Source organism: Trachurus trachurus (assembly GCF_905171665.1).
Source record: "Trachurus trachurus genome assembly, chromosome: 21".
NCBI classification, from domain to species: Eukaryota; Metazoa; Chordata; class Actinopteri; order Carangiformes; family Carangidae; genus Trachurus; species Trachurus trachurus.
This window is the reverse complement of record NC_139899.1, coordinates 19266978-19286354: the sequence shown is the minus strand read 5'-3', so window position 1 is coordinate 19286354 and position 19377 is coordinate 19266978. Positions and strand designations below refer to the sequence as shown.

The window sequence follows — 19377 nt, the reverse complement described above, 5'->3', positions numbered from 1 at the left end:
CGGTGGGGGGGTGGAGTAAGAAACAAATGCTGTTTAAAATAAAAAATAACATTTTAAATACATGTATCTTACGGTTATGTAACTAGATCCAACTACAGTGAATACAGTTAAACCTGAAAGGATGGCTTTAACTGTTGTACCGTTGTATGTATTTTTCGTATAACGTGGCATTTGCGCCACCACCACCCCCCTCCTTTCCTAACATGGTATCGTCCAGTAAACCTAGCTGGGCTAACCAGAGAGTCAGGATTATCGAGAGAAAGAGTCGGGGCTGTCGTTGGGGTGTCAAATAACCTTAAAAAACAACAATTTGTTCATAAGATAAGACCCCATTCACGTATCGGAGTTTGTCAAGTGTGTGTCTCACAAGTTAAACCATGTCAACCCCGGCCAGAAGGAGACTAATGAGAGATTTTAAACGGTGAGTTGGTTAGAAATTATGCCGATGATGTTGGTTAGCTATGATTTGTCAAAACAGCTAGCACTAGCTTATTAGCGTAACCAGACGGTGTGTTTTTCACTCTTATTAAATCTATATATAAGCCTGTTGGCCACAGTAAGATGATGTTTTGATACCAATACTAAGTTTGTATCGTGTATTTTACGAACCTGAAACACATAAGTTAAATAAATGCTAATTTTAGAAGAAGGCTTCGTCCGTAGCTCTGAGCTAACAGTGCTAGTTAGCATGTTGGTCGAGTACTGTTACCGTTTACGACTCCTGTCTAATTATGAAAACCTCTTTCCATTTAAATGCCACATACGATGTATTTGTTACGAAATCGCAGGGAAAGGGTACATTTAATACTTACGTTTGGCGTTGATTTACCGCTCCTATTTTAACATTATCACCTGATAATGAGCGTTGCTAATCATCATTTAACGTGAGGTTTGAAAAGTCTCTCCACTTTGGGTTAAGTAATCAAAGTTTGGTGGTAGATGTTAGGAAGCAACTAGGTCATATGAACTCTAAAACAATGGCTTTACGTTTCTTAACAGTATCCTTTAAATTACAGTCAAATAAATTGAGCTGAAACTGAGAAAACCAACGCAAGACCCTAGGGGGAAGCCACGGTGTACAAGTTTTAAGTTAGCTTCAAAAGGTGTTGTTCTTACAACAGAAACAACAATATTTTCCACCGGAAAGAGAGTTGTTTTTTTTAACTAACCCGCTAACTGCCCTGCCTGGCCCTACGACCAAATACAGTCCTTCATATTTAAATCTAAATGAGCTTGGTGGCATAGAGATCTGAAAAAGCTTTTATTTCAACAGCTGCGGATTCCTCATTAAGAGAGAATGAGGGAGGTGATTGTCCTTTAGAGATGTTTCTTAATTCATGATGACTGTGTGTTAACAATGGTTTGAGACCTCACACAAGGTTTTATAATCAAAAAAAGAGAGGCAAAGTTTCACTATCAACATTTAACCAAATGTTCTCTATAGCTGGGGTTAGTATTAAGAGAGTCTCTGCTTCCTCTATGGTAATACTTAAACATGGATTGAATGGAAAGTTAATCACAAAACAAGGCAGTTTAAATACACATTTGTAGCATTAATTAAAAGACAAATGAATAAATGTCACAGGTTTATAAAATAATAATATTTTAATTTGTTGTATGGCAGTTGTGTCTGCGTACCACTGTTCCTGTCACTGCTAAGTAGCAGACACTCATGTGTATATGAAATATGAATTGTGGATGTGGTTAAATGATTAAAGAGGCTGTGCCATTATGGGATTCACCTGACTCTGTTGTCTGGCTGAATAAATCAAGTACAAATTTGGAGGTCCTGTTATAACTTTTTTCCTCTCTCTCTCTTGTTGTGAAGGCTACAAGAGGATCCTCCAGCTGGTGTTAGTGGCGCCCCATCTGAAAACAACATCATGGTGTGGAATGCAGTCATATTTGGGTAAGACATTAATATACAGCCCATAAGTGCATACAACGCTGTGTGTGAAACAAATGATGAAATACCCTTTTTTTCTTTAACCTCACAGCCCTGAAGGAACACCCTTTGAGGATGGTAAGTAACTCACTCTGTTCCTGACTTTATTGTGTGTAGTAAGCCTCTGTATTACACCTGAATGATGTCCAACATCGTAACTTTACTAAACTATCAGTTTCGGGGTATTGCTACATAGATGCCTCAGGTGGGAAAATCCTATCATCGTGTCCCGCTATGCTGTAGTCATTTACTTGTAAATATTCTTTTCATTGTGGTGGAGTTAGGGGTTGGGGGGGGGGTCTTTGTTCAGGTCAGGACAAGCCACTGCTCCAACACACTTTTCCTGCCTTGAAGTATTTCTTACCTGAACCAGTCGTTCAGGTTTAATTGCTCATAAATCTTTTTTTGTTCCTTTTGTCTTTGTCACAGGTACATTTAAACTAATTGTAGAGTTCACAGAAGAATACCCCAACAAACCCCCCACAGTACGATTTGTGTCAAAGATGTTTCATCCAAATGGTAGGAATATTGACTTTTATACCTCGTACATGGCACATTTAGGTGTTGGTGACATTTGTGGGTAACTGTTGTTTTTATCCACAGTCTATGCAGATGGCAGTATATGTTTGGACATCCTACAGAATCGTTGGAGTCCCACCTATGATGTGTCCTCTATTCTTACATCTATCCAGGTAAGAACGTATCTTATTTGACTTTATTTTATAACCTAAAGCTAAAAAAAAAACCTGGGGAAATGGAGAAGAATTTGCACATCCATGATCAGATAAATGTTTGTAATAGCTAAGGTACAGAGGTGCAACCAGACATACTTTGTACATAGGCCTAATTAGTTTAATCTTGAGTTATCAACTAAGAAAATGTTGAAAGTGCCCAAATTTGTTGTCAGTCCAAAACTCAACAATTCCACAATTGTAAAACACTAAACAAGAACCTGGAATTTTGGCTTTTGTTCCTTTCAAAAGAAATTTAAACCGATTAAAAGATTATCAAAATCAATAGTACAACAACTGTGTGCATATACAGTCGAGATGGAGAAACTATGTAACCATTTTTCTGTGAATCTAACTTATTTTCATGAACAATTAATTTTTATTCACGGTAATTAATAGTGATAAAGCAAAAGAAAAAAGCCTGAATAATGTGTGGAAATGACATCTGGAGTCAGACTTTGACCAGATTTTTGGTGATTGCAAAAGTCAGACGACAAACTGACCGGTTGCATAACGAACCTGGAGCTGTCACGTCACTGGAATGGATGTACTAAAACTAAAACTAAAAAAAAAACCTGCTCTTCTTTTCCTCAGTCTCTGCTCGATGAACCAAACCCCAACAGTCCAGCCAACAGTCAGGCGGCCCAGCTCTACCAGGAGAACAAGCGGGAGTACGAGAAGCGTGTGTCTGCCATTGTAGAACAAAGCTGGAGAGACAGTTGACCTGACAATCCTGATAACTGCTCTCTCCATTGTAAAGCTGTGTGTGCCGCGAGTTTTAGTGGAGTACCTCTTAATTTTTGGGCCCCCCCCAACCCTTTTTGATTTTAAGCTTTTATGCACTTTACCTTCAACTTCCTTTCATAGAATGTTTTTTTCTTACCCGCCAGGAGGGATTTATTTTTTCTATACTATCCCCCTTTTCCAGTCCATCAGGGGAAATGTGCTGAATCTTGCCTTGATGTTTTGTCACTATGGACTTGTGGGCCATTACCCAAAAATTCTGGTGTGTTCTAACTTGCTGTAATAACTCCCCATGACTAATTATGTTAAACATCTTTGGAGGGTGTATCAGTGAAGTCATGGGTCCTCTTCTGTTGTGCCCTGATCTGTTCTGTTAAGTTTGTCTGGGCTCCAGTGTGATCACCTCACCTTTCCTTGGGAGAATGAGCAGCCTGAGAATCACGGACTACAACTAAATCAGACATCTTTACACCGTGTCCTTTGCTGTGTTGTGAACTCTGTTACATGCATGACAGTAAGAGTGTATTCACGTTCCTGTTCTGTACTCATGTATATAAGATACCTGCAACTGAATTTATGTACAGATTTTGCACTGGTTGTCTCCCATGTCATTTTTTTCAGCACTTGTAAATAAAAAAGGCAAATTCATCATATGCTTGTTTTGTGATTTTGCGATTATTTAGCTCAACATGACTTTTCTTGCTTTGATATAAGTTAACATTCATGATGTGTCCCAGGAACACCCACAACTAAATCAGTGTCACAGCCCATGAGGTAAGGTGTGGTTATGACTATGAATGTAATAACTGCACCAAACATGTTAGCCTAACGTGGGTGATGAGGCTCAGTGATGGCAGTATTTGAAGGTTAAGCTCTGTTGTTGGGCTGCAGATACTCTTATTCAACAGCAGTATTTAACACATCTGAGTATATTTTAAAATACTGTACTAAAGTGATAATGTAAAATGTTTTTTATACGTGTTTGAAATGTAAACATACTGCTCACTCAAGAGTGAATAACTATAATTGTGGTAGAAAGCTACAGCACACTGCAGAATATCACATCCATCAGATTCTTCGCTTCATCCTCTGGAAGATGTTAAAGACCATAAAATTCTTCTTTGTTTAGAAATGGTTTATTACTTTAATTGAGCATATATAATGGAGTGGGAAACGTGACATGCATGATGACAACAAGGGGGATTTAAGTGCAGGACAGCTGGCTACAAACATGCAGGGTGTACTGTACTGTGTCAGTTCTTTACAAATGGGGATGGAGCAATCTTGTTTCTCAGCTATGCAGCAGTTACAAAAATAACTATGTACAAGATCCCTCTTGTTTGAAACAGTGTTAACATCAAATGGAAACAAGGACATAAAATTACATTTGTATGCAGTAGTGTTCTTTCGGCCAGGTAGAGCGAGCTACCTGTTGTACGCCCTCTCCTTCTTGGCCCGTTCTAAGGCCTTGTCCATGGTCTTCTCATTCTCACCTCTGCACTTGGGACAGTACCACTTTCCTTTGGGCTTATGATGGAGCCCAACGCAGGAGAAATGAAACCACTCAATGGGACATTCGTCGTTATCGCAGCCGATCATCTCGCCGTACGACACCTGCTCACACAGGCAGTATGTCGGCTCATCTGGATCGATGGGCAGGTCGGCGGGTGACACTTCCCTCTCGGACTTTCCTTTTGACCGTTTCTTCTTCTTGGAAGATGTTTTGGCCCGTTTTTCCCGGGACGCCCCCACTCCTCCTTCCTCGCTGTGATCCAGACCCCCGTAACTTTCACGAGTCTCCCCGTTCTTCTGACGTCTCGAACGTTTCCCACCAGCCTTGTCTACGCTGCCTGAGCTGGGGGTGACCTCCTCACGCTTCTTATCGTGGTGGCTGGGTTTGCCTGGAGTGACAGTGGCTGATGATGTGGACATCATGGTTGCTGCAGTGGTTGTCGTGGATGTCGTTGTAGGAACGTGGCTCTCTGGAACTTCTTGAGAGGAGAGGAGAAGCTCAGAGTGCCAGTCTATTTGCCGTGTTCGGTTCTCAACCAACTCCACCTGAAAGAAAGAAAGATAGAAAGAAAGAAAGAAAGAAAGAAAGAAAGAAAGAAAGAAAGAAAGAACATTAATTTAAGTTATACATGGTTATATTCTATAAAGTTACATACATTTAGCTGTAGTTCAGTCTTCCTTAGATACACGTTGAGCTCAAACTTGTTTATCCAATTGTGTTAAGACTTGGCTGAAACTTCACAAGACAAAGCAATACAGTTTGCATTTTAAACTTCTCATTTCAACTATCAGATACCAAACACATGTCAGAGGGGAAAGTTAAATATGCTGTTATTTTTCTGGCATGTAACAATAATAATCTAATTTGTTGTTCACAGCAGGGAGTCCTGAAAATGGTCAAAGAAGTTTTCTCTGGTAATGATTTCAGTAACAATTCAGTGAAAACTTGAAACACCACAAAACAAATCAGTCACTTAGCAGGTCTATAAATCCTTTTTTGTGTTTCCATTTACTGAGAGTAGTTTGCTGTGAGCAGATGTTACATGAAAGCGCTTCTCTATCCTCGAACAGTCACTGGAAGTTTGCCAGCAAACATTTCTACTGAAACAGCTGCAGGGTGTTCTCTTCGTACCATTTGGCCGGCGATCTGGATCTTTTCATCTCCGAGCTCTTGACTGCGGATCAGCGCCCTCTGAATAGATAACTGAAGTTTGCGCCTCTGAAGTGAATCAGATTCCCGGCGATACCGTTCGTAAGCATCGTCGAGCTCCTTCAGAACATCTGCCAAACAAGAGGGGGGGGGGGAAACATGCACAAACAATCAACTGGGGGTAGGAGGAATGATGCTCCACATATTCTCTAAAAAAATTACCTACTACAGCTTGTTATTTACTGACAATGAATGACCAGCTTGGTTGTCTATTATGTGCAGTGAATGAGGCTAAGTTTATGTTGAGCAACTACTATAAATAATACTGACTACTTCAGTGGAGGTTGACAGGCTAGATCTACTGGGAGAGCTTAAAGAGTAGTGGGTTCAAATAATATTGTACTACTGTCTATCTTGAGTTACTTGTCAACAATTTAATCAATGTAATATGAGTTCAGTTAGTAAGTACAAGACCAACCATTGTATATTTTTTACAACCTGCAATTAAGTTATGAATATGGGTTTTTAGGAACCTGATGCCATGTACTTTAGAGGGAATTTCTGTTTGTCAAGTAAGATATGTTGTGAGTTGCAAGTCAGTCCATTTTAATTCCTATACCCTCTTTAATATTTTATGCTTGTAGTGTAAAGGGTGTATACAGTATATATTGCATATCAGAGCCCAGACTGACTGACTGTTTTCTTTACCTTGATACTTGGCATCTATCTCCTTCATGAGAGACACGCTCCTCTGCAGGTCAAATGGCAGTGACTCCACCAGGTCCAAATACTCCTCCACATAGTTCACGACAACGTGACCCGGGTCACCATTGGTCGGGTTCAACATCACGGATCAGTCTTCAACACAGGTCACTGCTTCACCTGCACCTGTAATAATAAACAAGAGGTCGTTCTTCAATATGTTGATGGTGTAGTGTAGTAGCCCGTCTACACGCTTCTGTAACATGCTTTTTTTCCCATTGACAACAATGACCTCATTCACTTTGCATCAGCCGTCTCTAAATTTCACATAAATCATTGTGCATGTCATCTCTCGTGTGTTTTATAAGGCACACCACCGCAATGTGTTTATATCGTGTTTTCCTGTGCGGGTTATCTGAGATCTGTCTAGAAACACAGAGACTTGCACGGTCAAACTGTGAAAGAAGGAGAAGGGGGGAGGGGGCAGCTGGTCTGTAGTCAGTCAGCCATCCTGAGAGAAAAAAAAAAAAAGCTGCTACGTGTTACAGGAATCTGCCAACAGAGAAGGAGGTTACTGGCACTAACAAGTCGCACACATACATGGGTAGGACGAGTATAAATAATACGAAGCAGATGAGTTCTGGTTTATGAGAAAGTACATTACGCGCATCTCAGTGTTATAACGCAAGGTCGGAGGAGAAGAAAGCAAAGGCTAAATAGTAACGTTAGCTAGTCGGTTAACTGTAACGTTACCGAGGAGGATGCATGTAAATGTTTCACAAACAGACATACTAACGCAGAAAAATCCCGTGAAAACAATTTAACTTAACGAACAGGCTGAGTTTCTATAGTATATAGTCCTAGTCATGATTACTAACGCTAACTACCTTGCTGCTGACTTTACGTTAACGTCAAGTAACGTTCACGTTCACCAACTTTCTCCTTGGTACAAGTTTGAGCCGGGAAATCGTTAAAAAAAAAACACACTTACAATACTTATTACTCAACCTGCTTGTGGCTTTAATTGACAACACAGTTAAACAGATGATATTACTACAATGGGTCGGCTCGTAGATGATCCAACGCCAGGAGAGAAAAATCGTTCAACCACCTCTTCTTCATTCACCCACGATGTAAACAATTACAGATTCGTTAAATCAACACGCAAACGCCACACACAAACAAATCACGTACGTTTAAAACATGGCTAAGGTTTTTATATAGCAACGGTTTCGACACTTATTAGTCTTTTTTCTGTCATATTTACGTGTTAGCACCAAATTAGCTTCTGCTAGCCTTTTAACATAATACCGATACTGAACGGACTAGGTCGTTAAACACTGCAAAAACAAACGCTACACAATATGCTGCAGTCGTGTAGTTAGTAGGTAAATGGCTCGGGGAATAACTTACCTGTGTGCGTTTTAGGTTTTTCCTCCAAGCTTTTCTGTAGCAAACGCTAACGTTTAACCCTCCGTGATGCTGCTGCTCTTGTTGCTAACGCCGCTCCGTGTGCGCAGACTGTGCTGCTGCTGCTGCTGCTGCTACAGGAGCTAATGTGGCTAATGCTAGCTGGGTCTATGGAAGATCATTTCTGCCACATGATGGAAAAAATATAAGATCTAATAACTCAAAATAATTAGAAACTAAGTAAAAATGAGTTTGTATCTCATTATTTTGAGTTAACAAGTCAAAAATAATGTTATTTTTTTGTTAGTTACTAACTCAAAATAATTATACTTTCTCAAAATTTGACGAGTCAAAAATAATGCAATAGCTTACACAAAATAGTGAGTTAGTATCGCATTATTTTGACTTAGTATCTCAGTATTTTTAGTTAGCAAGTCAACATTTCTGATACTTTGTCAAAATAATGAGTTATCTCATTATTTTAGTTACCAAGTCAAAACAATGAGATACTTCGTCAAAAATAATAAGATACTAAGCCAAAATAGAAGAAAGTATCTCATTATTTCGAGTTATTAAATCTTCTATTTTTTCCTATCAATTGGCAGAAATGGGCTTCCATACAGCTAACGCGCGTGAAAGGAATACGTTCAGCTGTGTCCTGCGAGGCACCGACACACATTGGTCGGATGAATTAATTAAAGAGGGTGTATTAATCTATTCTATTATTTTATTATCTCATGTGGACATATTAGTTTATATTTCCACTCTCAGACTTAACCGTTCTTTGGCACTTAAAGGTTTTTCAGGGGTCTCAGTGACTGTGTAGTACAGTAGTGTATTGGTAAACATGATGTCTCTATGTTGAAAGTCAACATTGCCACCTTGTGGCTACAAAGGCAAACTGCTGTGATGTAGGCTACTTTTAAGAACTTGTTCAAAAATCCAGTCACACAAAAATCAAATGTATTATTTATTTCAAAATTCAAACAAGTGTCTGTTTTTTCCCCTGTGACCCAATTTATCAGACCACATCTCTTTGATGGGCTGTCAACAGACCAGCATGTGTACTATTTTTCACCAGATTCTGAGCATTGTCTCAGAGAACAGTTCACACTTGTGATCTTCATTCATATTCAACTTGATGAGAACATTTTCCGCCATCATCCATCAACCCGTAGTCTGTATGAACAGTTTTTAAGAGGGCAGAATTGTGCATGTTTTAATATACAGTATATCTTGCTGACAAGAACAATTCTGACTTAAGTTGGCTCCTTTCAGCTTTCAAATAGCTTTTTGAAGGCTGAGCCGATCTCTTGGATCATGTCTGAGGTGGTGGTGGACCTGCCGTGTTGCTGGAAAGCTTGGCTGTTGCACTGTCTGGTGAGCGAACAGGCTCCGTATGCTGCAACCATTGATGGATTTACACTGCAGGAGAACAAAAGTAATGGATTACAAGGCATAAAAACACACATTTAAGACATATTCATTCATTTCTACAATATGACATTTTAAATTTGACAACAGAAGTAAATTATTAAAAAAATTGCACTATCCATTGCCATCCTTTTCTGAGTTTATCATTTCATCCATAAAATATCAGATAATCATGAAAAACCTTCCCCAAACCCAATGTGTTTGTAAGAAAAAATATTTAGTTGGGTGGATTAATTTATTCTGGCAAATTTCTAGGTTTGATTATTATTATATCTTAGTGAAGTAAATGGAAACCGGTGGATGGATGCTTTGGAGATATGTGTGAAAAATGGATAATGTTTTGGAAATTGCTCACATATAAATTAATCCACTTTGTAGGCCCTGTACTTGGTCATTTAAAGGTTTTATATACAGTACAATTAGTCCTTGGGCCAAGACCCAAAATTTCACATATCGGTATCACCTGGGAGGGCAAATTCTAGTTGTGATTTTTTTTTATTCCTATACACCCCTAGATTAAGTTTTGATATGATAGACCTTGCTGACTGGCAGCTTTATAGTATGTATCACCTCTTAAAGTAATAGACTGTTGCTGTTCAAAAACGAAAACAGTGCCTTCCCTGGAAATCATCTTTCTTTCATCATATCCTCTCCTTTGGGTGTGAACTATTGGCCAGCCATAGAGACTTATAATAAACCCTGTAGTGTTTCAAGTAATTTATCTAATATAGGTGTAAATAAGCTTCAATTAGCCGATTGTCAGCTCTAAATCATTGCAATGTATTTTCTAATTAAGGATACTTTTTGACAAATTATATTTCTTCCCAATACCTTATTCAATTGGTGTAGAGGCAAATTAGATAGATAGATAGATAGATAGATAGATAGATAGATAGATAGATAGATAGATAGATAGATAGATAGATAGATAGATAGATAGATAGATAGAATGAAAAAACTATGCTGGGTGGGGTGGTGGTGGTGGTGCCGGCTCACAGAACAACCATGTGGTGTGCACATTAAAACACTGGATCCAGATATCAGTTCAGTCCTTTCAAGCCCAGATATTCTGCTGTACCAGGTAACAACATTGTGCACTCCAATCCATCATCTAAGACGTCATAGGTATCAAAGGTTTTGTCCTTGTTAGAGAGTCTCACTTTAACAACTTTGGGCCTTTCTCAAACGAAATCTGGTGTTTGTCTCGCGCGCTCTCTTTTTTCACACTCCCTCACGTATCGATCCGCATTGACTGGACAAAAACAGACGTGTGGACACCATGAAAATGAAACACTATAATTCCTGTGACAACTGGCCATGGTAGTCCAGGTCAGTCCCACGTGTCAATCACAGGCTACAGAGGTTCAGCAAAACGCGTGGGCACGTGAATTAATATTATCATGATGATATCATGATGATGACGTATGACACCATTGCCAGGAAAGATCCGATCTGTCTGTTTAGACTGCAGACGTATTGGCAGATATCCGATTTGTATCTGATTTATTTCCACATATAACGGGTGCCTGAATCTGATCTGACAATATCCGATTCCATGCGCATTTGTCCCGTTTACACGTTCATGAGGAAACTTGAGAGGAACTCGAGAGGAAACTTGAACCATGCAGTGTAAAGACAGCCTTAATTGTGCCACTTCCAGCCTCAGTAGGCCTGTGGTTGTTGGGGAGGCCTGCCATAAAGTTAAGTCTGTAGATATCTTGGAGGCATTCTCTCCCACTGTTGCCTTTCTCCTTGCTCTCTCCCATCATGAACGGGTCATGGGTCCATTTTCCAGCATGGGTGTTTGCTCCGGCTCGAAGGACCATGAAAAAACTATGATGTGTGATGTCCAAAAAGAGTGTTAAATGACTTTTAGGGCGTTTTCACACCTGCAGTTGTTCCGATTCAGCAACTAAACCGATACAACTGTTGCGTTCTTTTTTCTGGGCCGTTTGTGTTCACATTGCATGATTCTGAAGCGGTACAGCGCTTTGCGCTGTGGAACAGCGCCATAGCAACGGCCCTAACAACACCCCATCAGCTGATCAGCAACAATGGCAACAATGAACCGCGGGCTGACTTGCAGTAGTGAGGAGGTTCAATTTCGTATTAATATTTGGGCAGACGAGTATTTAGTTGAAGTTCAATTTAAAAAAAATGCCCAAGCTGACTGGTTTATGGCTGGGCGAGACCTTGAAGTATGCCTATAATGTGCTATAGCTACAAATGTAGTCTAATAGGCTACATTATTATTATTTATTATTATTATTATTATTAGCTAGTGACCAAGCGTGCTGTCCGCTGTCTCAGTGCTGACACGTGAATGAATGACAGAGCGTGTCACTGCCCGTGAGAGAGAGAGAGACAGAGAGAGAGAGAGAGACAGGGAGAGGGGTGGTCAGGTTGTGTTGGTCAAGCTGTGTTTTCAGTTTCAGGTGTCATAGTTATGTCAGATGAATTGTCCTCTAACACAGCCATTCTCAACCTTGGGGTCCCTCCCGACCCCAGTTGATGTGGCTGGAGGGGGCGAATGAACGACATGTTTCTTGGCATGCATTGCTGACCTGGGCATTGTTTCTTAATAAATTAGAAAAACTTTTCTTGTCATTCCCCTTTTCCGTGCATGGTTGAATGAGATTGGCTTGCATCCACGCTCCACTCGCTCCTGCGCCGACAGGTCCCCGCATGTCACATAAACCAGCCCGGGTGTGTGGACACCGCATCAACTCGCCACCCGCATCTATTTAAACTCCGTCACTTTGTTTTGTTCTTTTGCCCTGATGAAAACCTCCAGGTCGGAATATTGGCCATGGAGACAAAACTACAGCAGCCAATTATTTTTTTCAGTGCAGGGATCAAGAACTAAAAAGGCAAAAAAAAAACACCGCGGACAGCGCTGCGCTTTATTCATCATGCGTTCACACCGGCGTGTGTGTGTTTGTGTGTTGGGGCGGGGGGGGACAGCAGTGCATGTGAAATTGGGGGTCGCGACTCAAAAAGGTTGAGAACCACTGCTCTAACACACCCTACAGTTTGACTCTTTTTTTCTTCTAGTAAACGGGCAGCGTGGCATATAGTAGTTATAGGGGTTGTTTGCGGAGCTCTGCCCGGTGCTGATCGCCGCGGGTCAGCTTGGAAAGGCTGGTGGACTCATGGCTTGAGTTTGCGTCTTTCTTTTCTTTTGGCCACCGGCTTTCCTGTTTTGTGTAGCCTACATTATGAAAAGGCCAAGACGACACGCTGCTGATGCTCCATTATGTTTTTGGGGCAGTTGCGTGGTCCTCCTCCTCCGGTTGCCAGGTAACCAGTCAATTTGTTCCGATACATGTGTCGGTTGCGTTCTCACTACAAACGAACCGCTCCAGGGCTCGGATGGAAACGAGCCGAGACCGCCTCTCCCAAGCGATCTCGGCCCGCTTGTTTTGTTCCGCATCGAGTGCGATTGCTGTGTTCACATCTGACCAAACGAACCGATATATGACGTAAACGCTCCCTGTTTCGGAACAAATGGTCAGGTGTGAAAACGCCCTTAATGTGTTATTGGCCATCTGTGTTCTTTTTGGAATTAATGACAATCTGCTTATAGGGGAAAATAACAAAATGTGAAAAAAATAAAATAAAAATATGAATATAATAAATATGAAAAGGCTATCATATTTTAATTTACTTATATTGACCCTAAATACAATTTAGTATAGGTAAGGTTTTGCCCACTCAAGTGATACCGGTATCCTGGTCTGGCCCAAGGACTAAATCATTTAAGTTTATAAACAGCCAACAAACATCTCCTCACCTTCTGAGCAGTCCAGCTGCAGAAGCAGCGTGAGCCCAGTGTGCCAGGACTCCCATGGATCCAGATAAGAGGTCACCCTGTCCACCGCATCGTCTCCCGCTGCCCTCAATACTGCATGAGATCACTGAAAGAAAAAAAAGTCTGAACTTGAGATGACAAAAACAAAACAGTAATCTCAGTATTGGTATCAAAATAGTTATGTAGGCTAATGGAAGAAGTGAATCATCGGCTGTAAAGCTTTAAAGCATGTGTGACAAAGTTGTGTTTGCACTGCATATGGGCTTGATACTAACCCTTGCTGCCATCTGTAATGAGATCCTGTTCTCCTTTTAGCACCAGAGTGAGGTTGCCCATGGCTACACTGAGCTGCATGACACTGCGCTGATGATCACTGCTGTCCATGGACTCATGGTGCTGCGACAGACACACACAGAAAACACACACAAACATTTAAACACAGGATCAAAGGTTAAATGTTAATCAACTGTGGTGACCGACTGGACTCTGCTGAGTGACCCACCAGTGCCTCGTACAGCCGCGTGAACTCCATGATGTTAGGTGTGAGGATACCCTTCTGGTACCCTTGAATAACAGATGGTTGCTGCGTAACTAGCCATAATCCGTCCTGTTGAAAACAAACAAAGGCACACACACTCAGTGACTGTGTATGCCTTTGCTAATAAAATCCCATCTGTTCAACAGCTGGAATTCAATTTTATCAAGACTTACTGCATCAATGACTATCGGGATATCTCTTGCTTTACACTTCTCTATCACCTCCTGAAAGAGAGAGAGAGAGAGAAAAGTGTTATCTTGAGATAGTAAAAATTTAAAATCATTTATAAATCCTTGAGTAGCTCTGTGCATTGGACATGTGCATTATCTCATCTGGGTCCTGACTCCAGTTAGATTTTTGCAATATTTCCAAGTCAACTGTTGAATTTTCCTAATTTTCTTGAAAGATGATCTGAATGTCAAATGTCCATTTATTTCTTTTTTAAATCACAACAGACTGATAGATGGAAGGTAAAGTGTCCTATGAGCAGCTGTGTTCATGCTCCTCTACAGGGTTGGTAAACATGAACGGGCTCTTTACTTGAAATTAAAGCAATTCAGTCTGCTTAATAATAATTGCCACAAATAGTAGTAGTAGTAAAAAAAAGTAGACGACCTAACAGACTTTTCTGTGCAAGGGAAGGTGAATATATTCCACATGCCTTAGCTGTTTTCAGTAACAAGTCTTCTCTCCCTAGACCTGGTCCCACCACAAGGCCGTGCAGTCTTGGTAGCCATTTTTCAATCTCTTCCACTGCATTAGGACTGTCCCTTCACACACACACACACACACACACACGCACGCATACACAGACACACACACACGCGCACACACACAAATAAGGACACACATATTCAATGTGATTGAATGCACTCAATATTAAGTAGTAGCCTGGTAATGCTCTTATTCCTAATAAGCTGTTGACCTTTTTTTTTTTTTTTTTTACACCTTTGCTTATAAATAAAATTGTTTTTCACAGATAAAAAGTCTTATGAATGTTACCATAGCAACCATGAACTCACAATGGATTTTGATGACTTATAGGGATTAATACCTACTCTGTCACTTTATGATGAGAGTACATATAAACAGCACTGACTGATGATGCTATAATCATACATGATTTTCGCCACAGGCTCCACATTCAAAACCTTGAGAGGGTACGACAGACACGCAGAGAGAGAGAGAGAGCTTATAAAGCAGCCATTGTGGCATGTCATGGTGAAAAAACACCACGTTAATCATAACAACTTGTGACTTTCCATACAGTTGGTAGACTAATTACAGGCAACTGTAAAATCTGGCCTTTTGAAAGTAGAGTCACTAATGTGTTATATAGATATCTATGCTCAGTTATGAATGCAGGCATCATAGGGAGTGTTACCAAGCTTTTAATAGTGTACAGAAATACACACTTCTCCTGAAAATCCAGTACTTACAGAACAGGATGAACTATGAGCTCGGGGCTGTAGGATTTGATTACAGTTGCAGCATCTTTGGTGCAGAACACATGAGACAAGTCAGCTCCCTGGAAACAAGAAAAAGCAGAAAAACCAGACGTCAACAAAAAAAATGGGAATTTTACATTATGTAAAATAAATGCATAATCTGTCATAACTCTTATTTACCACTTTCAGTGCAGAGATGGCAGCGAAGTAAGGCGCTCCAGTATAGCTTTAAGGGGATAAAAATGTAAAAGAATTAGAGTAAATCTTCTATAGACTGACATATTCATTTTTTTTGGTGAATGCTGATTATACAGATGTGGTGTTCACACACTCTTGGCATCCTCCAATAATACCAATACGTCCGTCTTGCCCCTTGTGCTTTTTGGATGTCAGTGGAGGGACTATGCTCCTTACTAATGAAAGGATATCCTCATCCATGCCTCTGTGTGATGTAGACCCCGAGCTGTAGTAGCGTTCAAACACTGAGGAAATAAACAAAGAGTGGAATACTTGTCATGCCTGAGTCAACAGATAGATCTGTGTGTTTACTTCCATGGACACAAGATGACAAAACTTTGGCAACAAAAAAAACAACAGATGCACAAGTAAAACTGAGATAATAATGCTTTGCAAGTAAAGATAAAATGGACAAGTGACGACTTGAACCACTGCTTCATCACTGAGCTTTCACAGAACAGCTGACACGCTTGTAATTTCCAATTCTCCCTCCACACATTCGCCTTTCAGGCTGCAAACATGACACCGACGCCGATACCTAATGCCTGAGGATCTGGGTTTGACAGCTGACTCTTTTGTGGGAAACAGTCTGCCTGCGGTGAAGGCCGCCTGTGGTGACTGGATTGGCCGCGACTACATGACGGGGAGGCACTGGAGAACACGGACGTGCGGGTAGTGGGAGCAGTCTTGGAGGGAGATGCGCCAGAGCCGGGTCTGGAGATGCTGGAGAACATCTGTCCGAGCATCTGAAGCATGTGCAGCTCCCTCGAATGTTCTACCTCTCTGCGGCGGTCTTCTGCCTGCAGGCGCTGCTCCTCCATCCTGTAGAAGTTCTCCTCAGCCTGGACGCTCTGCTCCAGGAACTGCTCCATCAGTTTCTCCATGGGGAAGTTAGCGCGCCTCTTCCTCGGTCGCTTAGTTGCTCTGGCTGATAGATTACTAGCCGACTGGCTGCTGTTGTGCGGTCTTGAAGAAGTGCCTAAAGAGGAGAGAGGTGACACATAATGTGATGCATTTTTTATGCACATGTAACAAACTAATCATAGCATTAGAAATGATCTTAAATTGTATATGAAGAGGCAACACTTACTGTTATTGCCCACTGTCACTTTAACTGGAATAGGGATGGGGACGGTCGGGTACTCCAGCTTCACCTCCGTCTCTGCAGGGTAAGGACACTCCGCCGTGCCCTCGGAGTACACATCCTGAGCATCCTCTCCATCCTCCTCCTCCAGGCCGTCCACGGCCTCCTCTCCTCCCATCCCGCCCTCCATGAACTCCTGGGGGTCAAGAGCGGGCCGGTTGCTCAAAATCCTCTCCATGGTGTCGTAAAACTTACAAATCTTGTGATACTGCCCGTTGTTCCGCAGGTTCCCCTCCTTGGCCAACAGGTACTGTCTCTTCAGGCTTTTGATCCGCACCCTGCACTGCTCCGGCGTCCTCTCAAACCCCATCGCCGCCAGCCTCCGGGAGACGTCGCGGTACACGAAGCTGTTTCGGAAGTTTCCATCCAGCGCCGTCTGGATGTCCTGCTCCCCCCAGATGTTCAACAAGGTCCTCGTCTCAACATCCGACCACAAGAAGCCCCGCGTTGTGTTCGCTTGCATCGCGGATCCGGACGTGTTTTTGTTCACGGTTCGCTGTCACCTCAGATGTTGACACTGCGGATTATGATGGACGTCTGGGGCTCCGCTCTCCGCCGCTGCATCAAAGCAGCGGGGCGCCGCCGCCGTCCCAAACAACAACGATGTCAACACCGACAGCCGCCGGTCGCTCAGCTTGTTTAACAGCAGTTGCCGTGGTAATAAGTTTACAACTTGGCAACCATTCCGGTGGCTCGTGCACATCAACTCTCTGGGTGCTGCTAGCTTAAACCTGTCTATGTTTGTCCCTTTTTTTTTTTTCTTTTTACGTCGTTAACGAAGTCGAAATGCGTCGCTCGGCACCCGGGAGATAAAACTGACTGGGAATCGGCTATCCCATATTCTTATCTCGCCCTTAACCTTCACAGGGCGCATTTTAAAACTGACCTCTGATCAGTCCTGTAAGCGGCACCTTCACCTTTCTCCGCCCATCATGCCGAGGTGTCCGCAGGGTCCTAGAGACCTCGGTGGTTACAAACCTGTCAACTCTTCCTCGACAACAACAGCAACATAACACGGCAGGATTTAGCTGCAGCTAAGCTAACGCTGTAGATAAAGGAACTTTTACATGGAAATATAACTTGTAACACTTCCTTCACTTTACCTCTCTCGTTCAGACAGAACAATGTGGCGATAATCGACAAAGCGACTGTGGCAGAGCAGAAGGAGAGCATCTGAATCTGCAGCGACATGTCATTCATTCCTCTCTATCCCTGACTTACAGCCACGACACGTGAAGCCTTTTCCCCACGAGAGGAAGAAGCTCCCTGGTGTTGTTGTTTCTTCCTCTTACCTATCCTGTAACTGCGTTTCAACGCTGACAACTGTACACGGACGATCCCGGTCATGAGGCTCCCCAACCCCGTACAGCACAGTACAGGAAGACCAGCTTAGGACGCCTTTAAGGCCTCCTCGGAGATTCCTCTACTACTGCAGCAGGGCAGAAACTACAGCAGTAAACTAGAGGTAGCAGATGCACTGCGTCTACTGGCCTCTAGAAATGCTGGTTTTTGGAAATGAAGCCAATCATATTGTCAGCTTTGGACGTCCCACTACTCAACACTATAAAATTAAATGAAATAATAATTGTACAACTTGGGAAAAATGGTTTCGACTGACTACTAAAATTTAGAAAGCCCACCAAATTTGGACGTGCATGGGCTCAGACAAACATGAAAATGTAAACTATTGCAGTAACAATAATAATAGCTGTGTATTTTTTACTTTTTTGAGAACAAATTACAAAAAAAAACTTTTCCTATTAATTTGATTACGCCAATATAACATACAACCAAGATAGCATACATTCCACAGGTTTTGCACATCATTACAAGAATCCTTTATTTATCTATATATGTATTTTGCAGCTGTTCAAAAATGAATAACGAGCATTTGTACCTGTGAATTGTCTTTGTAACACTTATCCTAGAAGTATACATTGGTGTTAACCTGTGTGAACATACATATTGGATGTACATATACAGTACTGGGCCTATACATTTAAACTTTATGTTTATGTGGATGTGCTTCACATGAATCAGAAACATGATTAGTTTCTCACTACATTTGGTCACTTTTGAAAAAAAGTCTAACAAAAAGTACACAAACAGACCAACAGTAATTGAAGTACAGAGTAAATTACACAGATATACAGACACAGACATATTCAGAATAATAACAAATGTATTGCATTGCATTTGTTTCGCTGTATTGCATTACAAGTGTTAAATAATAAAATGTCTCTTAAGTTTCTGTATTTACAACATAACCTGAACGCAGCATGAGTTCTCAAAACTAGTTGAATCTAAATTATCTTAAAGTTAAATTTGAAATAAAATGGACTACAAATCTCAAAATAAAACAAGACTAAAACTTTTAGTGATTAAAATCAACACCGTGGAAAAGTTAAGGACGTTGTCACGTTTCTTTTTGATACAGGACTTTGCGTGACATGATCAAAACTTAATGTGTAAACTACCGCCCGCCCACTGAGGCGTTTCAGGCTTATGAGCTACAACGAAACAAACATTCCCTGAGTTTTGCCTTGCAGGTAACTTTAGCTGTAGGCACAT

The 19377-nt window shown here is 41.4% G+C and overlaps 3 protein-coding genes across 3 annotated transcripts; 1 reads left to right on the top strand and 2 right to left on the bottom strand.

Annotated features, from left to right (window-relative positions):
• The first annotated feature begins 228 nt into the window (after window positions 1-228).
• On the top strand, window positions 229-4068 carry ube2al (ubiquitin conjugating enzyme E2 A, like). Its single transcript, XM_083997514.1, has 6 exons — window positions 229-421; window positions 1829-1909; window positions 1998-2023; window positions 2375-2464; window positions 2549-2637; window positions 3271-4068. The coding sequence occupies exons 1-6, from the start codon at window positions 378-380 to the stop codon at window positions 3397-3399; spliced, it is 459 nt and encodes a 152-aa protein (XP_083853640.1). The 5' UTR covers window positions 229-377; the 3' UTR covers window positions 3400-4068.
• Window positions 4069-4593: 525 nt separating this feature from the next.
• On the bottom strand, window positions 4594-8312 carry ing1 (inhibitor of growth family, member 1). The gene is made up of 4 exons (XM_083996145.1): window positions 8198-8312; window positions 6791-6970; window positions 6065-6213; window positions 4594-5478 (listed from the first exon to the last, which is right to left on the bottom strand). The coding sequence occupies exons 2-4, from the start codon at window positions 6927-6929 to the stop codon at window positions 4846-4848; spliced, it is 921 nt and encodes a 306-aa protein (XP_083852271.1). The 5' UTR covers window positions 6930-6970; window positions 8198-8312; the 3' UTR covers window positions 4594-4845.
• Window positions 8313-9151: 839 nt separating this feature from the next.
• On the bottom strand, window positions 9152-17901 carry naxd (NAD(P)HX dehydratase). Its single transcript, XM_083997000.1, has 11 exons — window positions 16753-17901; window positions 16201-16641; window positions 15757-15907; window positions 15606-15651; window positions 15417-15505; window positions 14639-14747; window positions 14151-14201; window positions 13942-14046; window positions 13715-13835; window positions 13422-13545; window positions 9152-9619 (listed from the first exon to the last, which is right to left on the bottom strand). The coding sequence occupies exons 1-11, from the start codon at window positions 17267-17269 to the stop codon at window positions 9469-9471; spliced, it is 1905 nt and encodes a 634-aa protein (XP_083853126.1). The 5' UTR covers window positions 17270-17901; the 3' UTR covers window positions 9152-9468.
• Between the last annotated feature and the right edge of the window lie 1476 nt (window positions 17902-19377).